Raw genomic sequence first — 12,690 nt, forward strand, 5'->3', positions numbered from 1 at the left:
TTGTTGCAGCTCTGATACAATATTCACAGTGTATCTATGATTCAGAGGTTGTCTGTACATGGTTCTCATCATGGAGGTAGTTGACCTGGGTGCTAGCACTAATGGTAGTAGAAGCACAATAAAAAAAGAATCACAAAAAGACATATTGGTCCTATTAGCGAGTGAATTGCAGTGGAAAAAATAAAGCCCTGTTGCAAAGACATTTATAGGTGACTATTTGATAGATTTTTCATGTACAGGAAGGCTAAAATTTACATTTCATGTGAGAAGAAAAGTGACTTTCTCTGCTTTCCCCAAAAAGTCAAGCGACAATTCTTTTGTAGGTTTCTTTTGTCCCATTTTTTGACATCCTCTCCCCTCTAATAATTTGTGTACAGTCCCTAATTTAGTGCTTTGGAACCCATTACAAGTATCAGTCTCGTCTCTCGAAGACAGACCTCCACATTCAAATGCAAGAGCGCACACTTAATACCTGTGAGGACATTCTATTGACTCACACTCATTTACTACCCCTTTACCTAACCTCCACCCCCACGTTCAATGCCTAACCTGAGCTCTTTGCACTGATTAATCTGCAACTTTGTTAAGGATCTCTGACCTTAACATTAGACCTCACTAGCTTCCTTGAAAATGACCCTTTTTTCAACAGTGCTATGAGAAGATTTTGGGTCTTGCTTACTGTAGACAGTCTACACGCTGTTTTTTATCATAAAATGTTGTACTATTCTGTTTTTCTCTTTGTATGATAGAGAATGTCACACAAAGCCTGAAATTTGGCAGTATTATTTTGCAAATCTGTGCTCCTTATAGAACTCGCTGAGTAGGATCCAGGTCTCATTTCAGCACAGCAAGCAGTACTTGTCAACTTTTAAAACTAGCTTCCCAATTATGCCTGTGGGTCATTCCACTAGGCTGGTGAAGTGGATTTAGTAGCTGAAGTTTTATTGAAATTAATGCAGGATGGAGCCTAAGAAAAGAAAGAAATGGAGACAGCAGCATTTATCAGGGCTGTGCTGTTGCTCCATGGATAAACCATGGCACTGTCACTGTGAGGACAAAAGCACTCATTATCCATTTCCCGCTGGAGAAGTCCCCCATGCTAAAGCCGCAGACGGTCCCGGCATCGGATGAAAAACATCCACCAAATGTCAAACGCGGGCGCGAAAATAACAAACAGCTTGACCGGTCTTGTTTTGGCTTCAACACTGGATCGCAGCCAGGGATTGTTCATCTAACGAGCGCAGATGCACAGATGTACATGTACAGTCCCCAAGTGCTCGGGTGGCAATGAGAAATACACCTAATTAATTATCAATTTAAGTGTGATCTCAGCTGTCTGATTCCCCATGCTGATATGTGCTCTGTGGAGAGGAGCTGGCTTGCTGAAGCTAATGTTAGCAACTGACACCACATAGAACAGAAAAAAAGAGGCTCCAAAACATATAGCACAGATTAAATATGAAGATCACTGTTCACAAAACAAAATATTAGAGAGACAAACCAAAACTGAATTTATCAATAAATACACTATACTAAATCTCCACCAATGACAAGCTGATGTCTTCAAATTGCTTGTGTTTTACTCAACCCCCACCCTCCAAAATCAATCCATTATTGTATACATAAAGCTCAGCGATAAGGAGAAAATCAAATATCATAATACTGCAACAATATTGTAGGGTTCAACAGTCACCAGAAAAAATATCATGTTTTGGCTTAAAATACCAGGATTTGGTGACACAATCTTGAGTGTAAAAGGGTCACGAAAACACAACCCGTATTGTTGTTTGTTAGTTTTGAACAATGGTCTGCAGCTTGGCAGGTGTCTCGCCTCGGTGCCTAGCCATCCCATCCAACCATCCCCTCCTTGATGAGGTGACAAAGTCAAAAGTCAGCTCATATACTCATCGCTGTAGAAACGTTGCTATAATACATATGAAACGTACAAATGTAACATATTTGTGGTGTGCAGAAATGTACAACAGTAACATTTCCTTCTTGAGACTGGGCTGAACAGTCTGATAAGTACTGTAATGCTGCCTTCACAACCAGGAAGAAACAATCCAAAATGTTATCGTCTCATATCACGATATCGATGTATTATCAATATGTTGCCCAGCCCTACATATAAGACAGTGTATTTCTTCATGTAAATATAATCTGGGGAGCTATTATGTTCCCAACAAACCATATTTGGCTTTACAAATTAGCAAGTGTGATTTCTAGGAGTTGCTTTGGGAGTGTGTTGTTTCAACCCCGGAGCAGTGGAAAGTGAAAGCCAGGAGTCACCTGGTGAAGAAACTATTGAGTCATTACTATTGATCGCCTGCCCACATACACACACACACACACATACACACACACACACACACACACACCTCCTACCAGATAAATAATGATCATATTCTGATACAGTGCAGTAAAATTCCAGCCTTTTCCCTCTTTGGTAGATGTGGTCAATAAGGAGCAGACATTATATGTGTGTCATGATGCTCTGTAGTGTGCACTGTGACTGTGATGGCTGAATTGGACGCCGTATGACCACAGAGCCTTTTGTGACTATCGTTGTAAAAGCACATAAGCTCACCAGCCATCATGTCTAATAAAAGTCATAACGGTAACACCTACACAGGCAATGGCCCGTGAAATGTGTCAGAGCAGAGGTGTTGATCTGGAATCAGCGACTGTGGATCCGAAGCAATTTCGAACAATTCCTGCAAAGGGACTGAAAACGTGGCCAATGTGGCGAGAAGGCGTCGCTCGTTTCTGATGCAATGTGGGTCATCGCCGGCTGATATTTTAAGATACAATAGCCTGAAGTTACTTTCCTGCATGTGGGGACACGTGTCAACACGGGCCAAACTGCATCCAGCTCACAAATTAGCAAATCCAATCAGAGCTCCCTGATAGCTCGCCGCTCAGGGGGCCTCATGGGAGGACGCTCCTGCAACACTGTGGCTCTGAAGGTTAACAAGCAGCGGCTGGGATAAAAAACATTTAAACTGAGAGTGAAGACTCCAACGTTACCAGTGCTTCCCTCCTGCATTGTATGTGGACTGTATTGATTGCTGAAACCATTGTTGCAGCTCTGATCTATTCCCTAAGTGAGCCACTGTCTGAGGATGAGCATTGTTGGGAGCTGTGTTATGTTTATTTTTTACACCCCAGCTCTGCATGTAAGGTAACACTACGATAAAGATGTTTCACTGCTTACAGGAAACCGAGCCCATCCATCTGAGCATCACATAATGGCTCGGGAGGAAAAACTGGATTTACATCAGCACTTGCAACTCCAGTGAGCGAGCTGCGTGTTGTGTGAGTGCCAATGTACAGAGGCAGGACTGCATGTATTATGCGGTCGAGTAAACCCAGAGAAGCAGTGTCTCCTGTGTGATTGCACTCACCATGTTGACTTCTGACACCATGTCTATGCTGGCCACGTCTATGCTCATCCCGACTGCAACAGGGGCCCCTGGAAGAGGTTAAACAGCAGGTTATGTATATAGGCCTACACCTCTACACCTGACCACAACACTGTGAATGGCGCCAAAAATAAAGCTGCCTGAGGCGTGAAGGGAGGTAAATAACGCGGCACATACCTCCAAAGTCCGGCCTCAGTCGGATATCATATCCCTTCAGTAGTTTATCCACCGTCTCCTTCACGAATGACATGTTGCCCGGTTCATTGACGCTGGAAGGACAGCACAAACAAGAGGGCAAACATCACCTTGACTCCTGTGCCATGCAATAACCTTGACTTCACAGAATGACAAAAGCACTCACCTTTTCGCGCAACACACAATGGAACCGACAACCAGTGCGGACAAGACGCGGAATTGACGAACCCTGTGCAAAGCAAACATCACCCTGCTCCTGTTTGTTTCTCTTTCCCCCGTTGTTTACAGCGACAGCAACAGTCGAGACGGTTCCGGACGCAAATCAGAGTAAATCCATTGATTGCCCGAGAGGAGAAAGTCGACTGAGAAAAAGGGGGATAAAAGTCAGCAGCTCGCTGTGGATGGAGTCAGATATGAAATATGGGCAGACATCGCCTCCCCGGCGTGAACACTGGCTCCGTGTCTGACTGTGCAAGGAGAAGAGGCTCTTACATTCAGGAGCTGAAGCGCATATTGATGAGGAGGGTGCACAGGGATGCTGCTGCTGGTGGCGGTGAAGGCACTCGGCTTGTTCAAATGAGAGACGTAGCCCAACACTTGCACACTGTAAAAAATACCCACCAGTAGCTGCGGTATAGGCTGTATATTTAGGGCTTTTATTATTTAGTGCTTTCTGAAATATGTGCAGGAAAATATTCCAACAGGTAGAGCTTAGTTTCCTTTCTGATTTAATAAAAAAAAAAGTTCTTAAATATTTTTTTAACAGCTAACACCTCCGTCTTTTGTAGGTGATGTAAATTGATCGGATTAAAGGGTCCCTCCAGTAATTTAGCAATGCACTTTTATTAAGTTGTGGGACTCACAAGAGACAGATATAAAAAGGAATGGTGAAAATCAAACCAGTAGAGGCCAAGATACACTGATTTTAGCTCCTACACTATGCCTCAAACTCAAAAAACAGTGGATCATACAAATCCCATAATGCACCTCAGTAGCATCTTTTCATTCAGCTCTCCCTGAATGGTTCAGCTCTCCCTGAATGGTTCCCCAGTAAAATTATGTTGTTGTTGTTTTTTTTTTTTTTTTGTTTGTTTGTTTGTTTGTTTTTTTCAAAATAGCCAGTAAGTCCTGTTTTTTGTTTGTTTGTTTGTTTGTTTGTTTTTTTTTTTATGTGCTATACTGTAAAAATAAAGTTTTTGTTCTAACTTAGGGTTGTGTCCAGGCTGCCTTAAAAACACAAGTTGACTGCATTCTAAAAGACAACATTACAAAATTACTTCAACTCGTTTTCTCAAATTTAGTCAAATTTTTACGGCAGCCCGGCCACTAACTTTTTTTTAAGTAAAAAACAAATAGTTTCTCGCCAAGATATGTTGACTTTTAGTCTCTACAGTATGTCCCAAACTTCAAAAACACTGTATCCTACAGTGCCTATAATGCACAGATTTTTTTTTTCAGTTAAAATTGTTAAGTATTTTTTTTTTCAAATAGCCAGTAAGTCCTGTTTTTTTGTTTGATTTTTTTTGTTTGTTTGTCTTGCTTTTTTTAAGTGCTGTAAAAATAGAGCATTTTTTTCTAACTTGGGATAGTGTCCAGGGTGCCTTTAAAATGTAAGTTGACTGAATTTGAAAAGACAAGTTGAATCATTACAAAATTACCTCAACTTTCCCTCTTAAAGTTAGTCAACTTAATGTTTTAAGGCAGCCCAGACATTTACTGTTTTTTTAAAAGTTAGTTGGTGTATAAACTGGTAGGATGTGGGTGTTAAAGAATCACTCTGTAATTTAGCAATACACTTGATTACATTATGGGACTCACAAGAGACAGATTTTAACAAGGAATGGCCAAAATTAAACCATCAGAGGTCAAGATATGTTGACTTTTAGACTCTACAGTATGCCTCAAACTTCAAAAACACTGGGTCCTACAATTCCCATAATGCAGCTCAGCAACTTTGAAACAATTTTTTTTAGTTAAAAATGTGAGTCCTATGTTTTTCTTTGTTTGTTTGTTTGTTTGTTTTTTAAGTGCTACACTGTCAAAATAAAGTACTTGTTCGAACTTAGGTTAGTGTCCGTGCTGCCACTGTCGACTGAATTTGAAAAGACAAGTTGAATCACTACAAAATCACCTCAACTTGTCTTCTTAAATTAAATTTGCAAAATATTACTACCCCCAGATTTCAAACTTAATTTTTTTAGACAGCCCAGACAAATTTGAAGTCTCAAGCCCAATTTGAGACAACCCCAATGACATCACTGGGGTTTTTGTGATGACATAAATGGAGACTTTAAAAGCCAAAGAGAACACTATACAATTTTTTTCATGGGCAGAGCCGTATTCCCCATGACTATTATATGTGTAAAACCACCATAGTGCTCTGCCAATATTTTTTTTTTCATAGGTGAGATCATTTTGCATCTATGTGGGATATAAATCATTTTTCAAGATTATATTCAATTTTTTATCTATTAAAATAAATTGATCTCTTCAACTTTGCTTATTGGTTTTTAGGCTAGAAAATTACTTTTACTGTAAAAAACAAAACAAAACAAAAAAACAATAGAGTTTATTCAATTGATTTTTCCTCAGTAAAATGAACCCCAGTATCACACCAACTGCCTTGTTAAGATGGACATTTTTTACAGTGCTCCTCACTCCATCTGCGCCAATCCCCTTCCCCTGTGTTTCCTATAAAAATGGCGGGACCCGAACAATATCGAGGAGGGACAGGCTGCATTTATCAGCCTATTAATCGATGCCCGTGATTGATTAGCCTGTTAATTACCTATAAGGGTCTCTTTTCCTTATCTGAAACGCTGGGCTCTGTGGCACCGTACATTATTTAGGTTGAGGAATATTGGAGTCGCCAGACATTCCGTGGATAATTAGGACCGCGTGCGTGTGCGCGCGCGCGACACACACACACGCAGTCGGAGAAGCTCATTAATTAATCATGTGTGTGTTGTTGTGACATTTCCTACCTCGTGTCATAGATGGCGAACAACTTCTTGTTTCCGTCAACAGCGTTCCTGGAAGAAAGGGTGATGACATCATTAATGATAAAGGAGCTTGTAGCCAATTAAAACATTAATATGCGTTAATGGTTTCTATCACAGCCATTAATGTTAACAAATAGGGAGTTTTCCTTTAAGATATCCTTTATAATGACTTTTTTATTTATGGTTCGTAAGTTTATAACCTTAAAAGGTGTGTGTGTGTGTGTGTGTGTGTGTGTGTGTGTGTGTGTGTTGGTTTAACTCTCCCTGGTATGTAGTGTGTGTTGATTGATCTGTGCTCTCCTGCTTATACTAAGGTTGTAGCCTGCAGTAAAGCAGGAATATAAAACAGTGGGATGCCTGCAGGGCAAATATTGAAAGGCAGTCGATTTCCTCTGGGAGAGCCCCTCACCCCCACTTTCTCATCTGCACACACACACGCGCGCGCGCGTGTATTTCTCCCCCCTTCCCCTCACACACGTGTCCAGCCGGTCATCATCACAGTGCAGGAGCTGTCCGTGATGCTGAAATCAGCCTCCTGAGGGGACACATTGATGTTTCTTAGATGTCTCGGCCGCAGCTCTCTCTCATCCACACACTGCACCTCCAGACGGATTAAGGAGAGTGGAGGGAGGTTAAATATGAGACACTAATTATCATCTACGAAACATGGAACTCGGCTACCCTCTTATGGCAACCGTCAGGATGATAAGTGCTTCGGTCTGAGACTTTATTGAGGAGGATTTATATGGGAGCGCTTGTGTTTTTTTGACGGTGCCTACAGTATGCAAATTCATGACAAAGGAAAAAAGATAAAAAGCAAATAGTGAGTTGACTAAGCTTCACACTCAGTCAGCACATAGACTAATTGTTTTCTTCCTCCGTGACACCTCACGGACTCCGTCAAAACAACCACTGCTGCTTTTTTTTTTTTTTTTTTTTTTTTTAAAATCTTATCTCTCATTTTTCCTGTGACAATCTATCAACTCTCACATTTTGTGCCAGTAATTCTCATCCAGGGGTGCTTGTACCATTGGGGATACTTGTAGTTGGCAGCTTGGTGTGTGGTAGTAAATCTGAAAAGTAGCTCAGCTAATTAGCTAGAGCACATAAAGAGTAGGCTACATGAAGCTAGCTAACAAGCCAGCAGAAAAGTCGGATAAAAGTATAGGCTGCTAGTCATGTTTGATATGGCTGCTGAAAGTAAAAACTGTGTAAATAGTTTGCTAGAGGTAGGCTAATGAATCCACCATTTAAATTGCTCAAAGTGATGGGAAAAAGTTTAGTTAGCTATAGCCTAGATAAACTGTTTAAATATCTTAGCTAAAGGTGGGCTAGTAATGAATAATTTGTGTGAATAGTTAGCTAAAATTAGCAAAAAACAAAACAAAACAGTTTAGTTAGCTAAAACTAATGAATAAACAGTTTGAATTGTTAGCTACAATTTGTAAATGGCTTACACTGTTACCTAAAATGAACAAATACATCATTTAAATAGTTAAAGTAATGAAAAAACAGTTTAAATAGTTAGCTACAAGTGCTGAAAAAATTTAGATAGCTGGCTAAAAGTAATGGCTAAGCATGCTAAAACTAATTGATAAATGGCTAGCATAGCAAAGCTAATTAATGGATAAAGAAATGAAACGGCTAGCAGCAGTTGATAAATGGTTGAAATGGATAGCTAAACTAATGGATAACAGTTGAAATAGTTTGCTAGAAGTAATGAATCAACAGTTTAAATAGTTAGTTAGCCACACGTAATAGATAAATTATTTAAAGTAGTTAGCTAAAAGTAGGCTTGTAATGAATAAACTGTGTAAATAGTTAACTTAAACTAGCAAAAACAGAATTGTTAGCTAAGACTTGGCATGTCAGACTAAATTAACAAATACACCATTTAAATAGTTAGCTTAAAGTAATGAATAAACAGTTTAAGTAGTTAGCTATGAGTAATGAAAAGAGTTTAAATAGCTAGCACGTTAAAACATTTTGATAAATGGCTAACAGAGCTAATGGACAAAGAAATGAAACAGCTAGCAGCAGTTGACAAATGATTTAAATGGATAGCTAAACTAATGGACAACAGTTGAAATAGTTTGCTAAAAGTAATGAATCAACAGTTGAGCTAAAAGTAGCCTAATTTTAGTTAGCAACAAATAATTGATAAACTGTTGAAAGTAGTTAGCTAAAAGTAGGCTAGTAATGAATAACTTGTGTGAATAGTTAGCTAAAATTAGCAAAAAAAAAAAAAAAAAAAAAAAAAACAACAGTTTAGTTAGCTAAAACTAATGAATAAACAGTTTGAATTGTTAGCTACAATTTGTAAATGGCTCACACTGTTACCTAAAATGAACAAATACATCATTTAAATAGTTAAAGTAATGAAAAAACAGTTTAAATAGTTAGCTACAAGTGCTGAAAAAATTTAGATAGCTAGCTAAAAGTAATGGCTAAGCATGCTAAAACTAATTGATAAATGGCTAGCATAGCAAAGCTAATTAATGGATAAAGAAATGAAACGGCTAGCAGCATTTGATAAATGGTTGAAATGGATAGCTAAACTAATGGATAACAGTTGAAATAGTTTGCTAGAAGTAATGAATCAACAGTTTAAATAGTTAGTTAGCCACACGTAATAGATAAATTATTTAAAGTAGTTAGCTAAAAGTAGGCTTGTAATGAATAAACTGTGTAAATAGTTAACTTAAACTAGCAAAAACAGAATTGTTAGCTAAGACTTGGCATGTCAGACTAAATTAACAAATACACCATTTAAATAGTTAGCTTAAAGTAATGAATAAACAGTTTAAGTAGTTAGCTACGAGTAATGAAAAGAGTTTAAATAGCTAGCACGTTAAAACGATTTGATAAATGGCTAACAGAGCTAATGGACAAAGAAATGAAACAGCTAGCAGCAGTTGACAAATGATTTAAATGGATAGCTAAACTAATGGACAACAGTTGAAATAGTTTGCTAAAAGTAATGAATCAACAGTTGAGCTAAAAGTAGCCTAATTTTAGTTAGCAACAAATAATTGATAAACTGTTGAAAGTAGTTAGCTAAAAGTAGGCTAGTAATGAATAACTTGTGTGAATAGTTAGCTAAAATTAGCAAAAAAAAAACAAAAAAACCAACAACAGTTTAGTTAGCTAAAACTAATGAATAAACAGTTTGAATTGTTAGCTATAATTTGTAAATGGCTCACACTGTTACCTAAAATGAACAAATACATCATTTAAATAGTTAAAGTAATGAAAAAACAGTTTAAATAGTTAGCTACAAGTGCTGAAAAAATTTAGATAGCTAGCTAAAAGTAATGGCTAAGCATGCTAAAACTAATTGATAAATGGCTAGCATAGCAAAGCTAATTAATGGATAAAGAAATGAAATGGCTAGCAGCAGTTGATAAATGGTTGAAATGGATAGCTAAACTAATGGATAACAGTTGAAATAGTTTGCTAGAAGTAATGAATCAACAGTTTAAATAGTTAGTTAGCCACACATAATAGATAAATTATTTAAAGTAGTTAGCTAAAAGTAGGCTTGTAATGAATAAACTGTGTAAATAGTTAACTTAAACTAGCAAAAACAGAATTGTTAGCTAAGACTTGGCATGTCAGACTAAATTAACAAATAAACCATTTAAATAGTTAGCTTAAAGTAATGAATAAACAGTTTAAGTAGTTAGCTACGAGTAATGAAAAGAGTTTAAATAGCTAGCACGTTAAAACGATTTGATAAATGGCTAACAGAGCTAATGGACAAAGAAATGAAACAGCTAGCAGCAGTTGACAAATGATTTAAATGGATAGCTAAACTAATGGACAACAGTTGAAATAGTTTGCTAAAAGTAATGAATCAACAGTTGAGCTAAAAGTAGCCTAATTTTAGTTAGCAACAAATAATTGATAAACTGTTGAAAGTAGTTAGCTAAAAGTAGGCTAGTCATGAATAAATTTGAATAAATAGTTAGCTAATACTAGCAAAAAAAGTTTTGTTAGGTAGAAGTGATGAACAAACAGTTTAAGTAGGCTAGTTAGCTAGCTAATGAAACTAGTTTAAATAGTTAGCATGCCGGAAGTAATTGATAAATGACTAGCAGAGCTAAGCTAATTCATGGATAAGGAAATGAAACAGGTGGCAGCAATTGATAAATGGTTGAAATGGATAGCTAACTAATGGGTAGCCTAACTGTTGAAATAGTTTGTGAAAACAGTATCAAGTCGTCTAACTATAGTTGAAAAAGCTAACTACACGTATTGGATACATTGTTAAAGTTGCAATGCTAAAATTATTACACCTGTGAAAACGCTAAAAGTCATGGTGATAGTTGTAATGTAATTAGGCTAAACCTCATGGATAAGAGGCTAAAATGTTCGACCTAGGCTACTCATTAGTTTGTGAAAACAATATAGCTACTGTATCTTGATATATTGGTGCTAGATAACATCCATTTTAAACCCATTTGGACCATGACAGGAGGTGAAGAAGGGGTGCATGAGTTGTATCTGTCAGGGATGACAAAACATGTAAATGAGAATTGGTGGCTTAATGCTTCTTTAATTGCCTTACTGACTGACAAAGCGTCAATTGCGGGACAGGGTTTGAAAACCCGCACCTGATTTTGTTAACATCTGACTCCCCACCTCCCCACCCTCAGCTCCACAGCCAGCGCGCCTCCTCCTCCCGACCCGCCAATGGGCAGCACCTATTATCAAAATGATTAGCCTCTGTTGCAGCACTCCATTCTCTCGCACCGGCAGTAGGCGGTATAGCGAAAGAGACGGATAAAAATGTGGAGTGAATCCAGTCTGCTCCGAGGCTGGCGGATGAGAGCGAGCGGGCTGCCCGTGTGATGCTGCCCCTGCCCCGCTGCTGCTGCTGCTGCTGCAACACCTCTGGAGGCGATGCAGGAGATGCGGTGCAGCAGGCACTAAAGAAGGAAGGCGGTGTAGCCTATAGGAGGAGGATACCAGACAGACTACTACAACACCGCCTGATGGGGAAACGCTGACAGAGAGAGAGAGAGAGAGAGCAGACACAGAGAGGAGAGAGAGAGAGAGAAACAGCGCATGGTGGAGAAGCTGAGGAGAAGAACCGACGGGGATTAGGTGATTGAACCCAGTCTCAACACCGCCGACGGAGACCCCCAGCCTCCAATCGCTGCTTGGGGAAGAGCAGCCCCAAAACATACACCATGGTGGGGATGGATCTGCATTCAGGTAGCACCCCCTTTTCTCCCCTCTGGCTTTTTATAATTAGACACAGCATGGCACATAGGAATAGGATGGAGATGCATGTTTTTGGTGATGGAGAGTGGGGGAAAAGGTGATGGTGGAGGGGCGGGGGGGGGGGGGGGGGGGGGGGGGGGGGGGTGGCCCGTGTGAATTGTAATGCGCTGGATTCAAACGCAGTGGTAGCTTTACACAATGGGGATAACACTGCAGAAACAATACACCTATTATATGTTTTCCTTATCACATCCCAGCATGTACAGTATCAGTGAGCACTGTGAGGTGGATGTTAAAGAGTTGCAGCCTCATTGAGCAGATTGTCCCACCACTTGATTTACTGATTCCTGTAATGGTCTGCCTCTGTATGCAGCCGGGGTGAAGAGTTTCTTTGTGTGAGTTGGGATTGCCAGACCTTTTAGCTGATCATGTTTCGAGGAGAGTGAAACACTGTTATGATATTTGGTGCTTTTTCTGATGCAAATGTGTTGTGTTTTGTGTCTGTGGATGTGTGTTACAGCTCTGAACGACAAAATGGGCACAGTTTCAGTCATGGCAAGGCTTGTGCTTTCCCTCCTGCTCCTGTGTGGATGGCAAAATAGGTAAACATGATGTAGCTGAAACAGTGATTGTTACAAAATGTGAAGCTTTAAAGAGGAATGCAAATAAAAGCTATGTAAAGTTGCCATTTGGCGTAAATTCTGTTCACTCCATGTGCTGTTCTGTAAATGTCTCCCGTGTATATTCCCATATATTTGTATTTGCTGAGGATCCCTGCCAGCTCTGCCCTCCTCTCTTAATCGCACATCCGATCTGCACTCTGCTACATCACCGCTTAAGTG

The 12,690-nt window shown here is 39.2% G+C and overlaps 2 protein-coding genes across 5 annotated transcripts in view; one reads left to right on the forward strand and one right to left on the reverse strand.

Moving 5' to 3' along the window:
- Positions 1-12,690, reverse strand: part of LOC117249783 (gamma-aminobutyric acid receptor subunit beta-3-like) — an 81,702-nt gene that overhangs the window by 45,810 nt on the left and 23,202 nt on the right. For 2 of the 4 annotated variants that reach the window (XM_033615500.2, XM_033615499.2), the window contains exons 2-4: positions 6,602-6,649; positions 3,600-3,691; positions 3,405-3,472 (exon numbers count right to left, since the gene is read on the reverse strand). In XM_033615500.2, the coding sequence (XP_033471391.1) occupies positions 3,405-3,472; positions 3,600-3,691; positions 6,602-6,649 (208 nt within the window). Of the gene's footprint in view, positions 1-3,404; positions 3,473-3,599; positions 3,692-3,783; positions 4,213-6,601; positions 6,650-12,690 lie in introns of those variants that run through there. The other 2 variants (XM_033615502.2, XM_033615501.2) reach the window with 1 other exon arrangement.
- The window catches only part of LOC117249785 (gamma-aminobutyric acid receptor subunit alpha-5-like), a 28,343-nt gene continuing 27,332 nt past the window's right edge, over positions 11,680-12,690 (forward strand). Inside the window, exons 1-2 of the mRNA XM_033615503.2 lie at positions 11,680-11,839; positions 12,369-12,450. Of these exons, the coding sequence (XP_033471394.1) occupies positions 11,815-11,839; positions 12,369-12,450 (107 nt within the window). The 5' untranslated portion in view covers positions 11,680-11,814. The remainder of the gene's footprint in view (positions 11,840-12,368; positions 12,451-12,690) is intronic.

The sequence above is a fragment of the Epinephelus lanceolatus genome, chromosome 24, assembly GCF_041903045.1.
Source record: "Epinephelus lanceolatus isolate andai-2023 chromosome 24, ASM4190304v1, whole genome shotgun sequence".
NCBI classification, from domain to species: Eukaryota; Metazoa; Chordata; class Actinopteri; order Perciformes; family Serranidae; genus Epinephelus; species Epinephelus lanceolatus.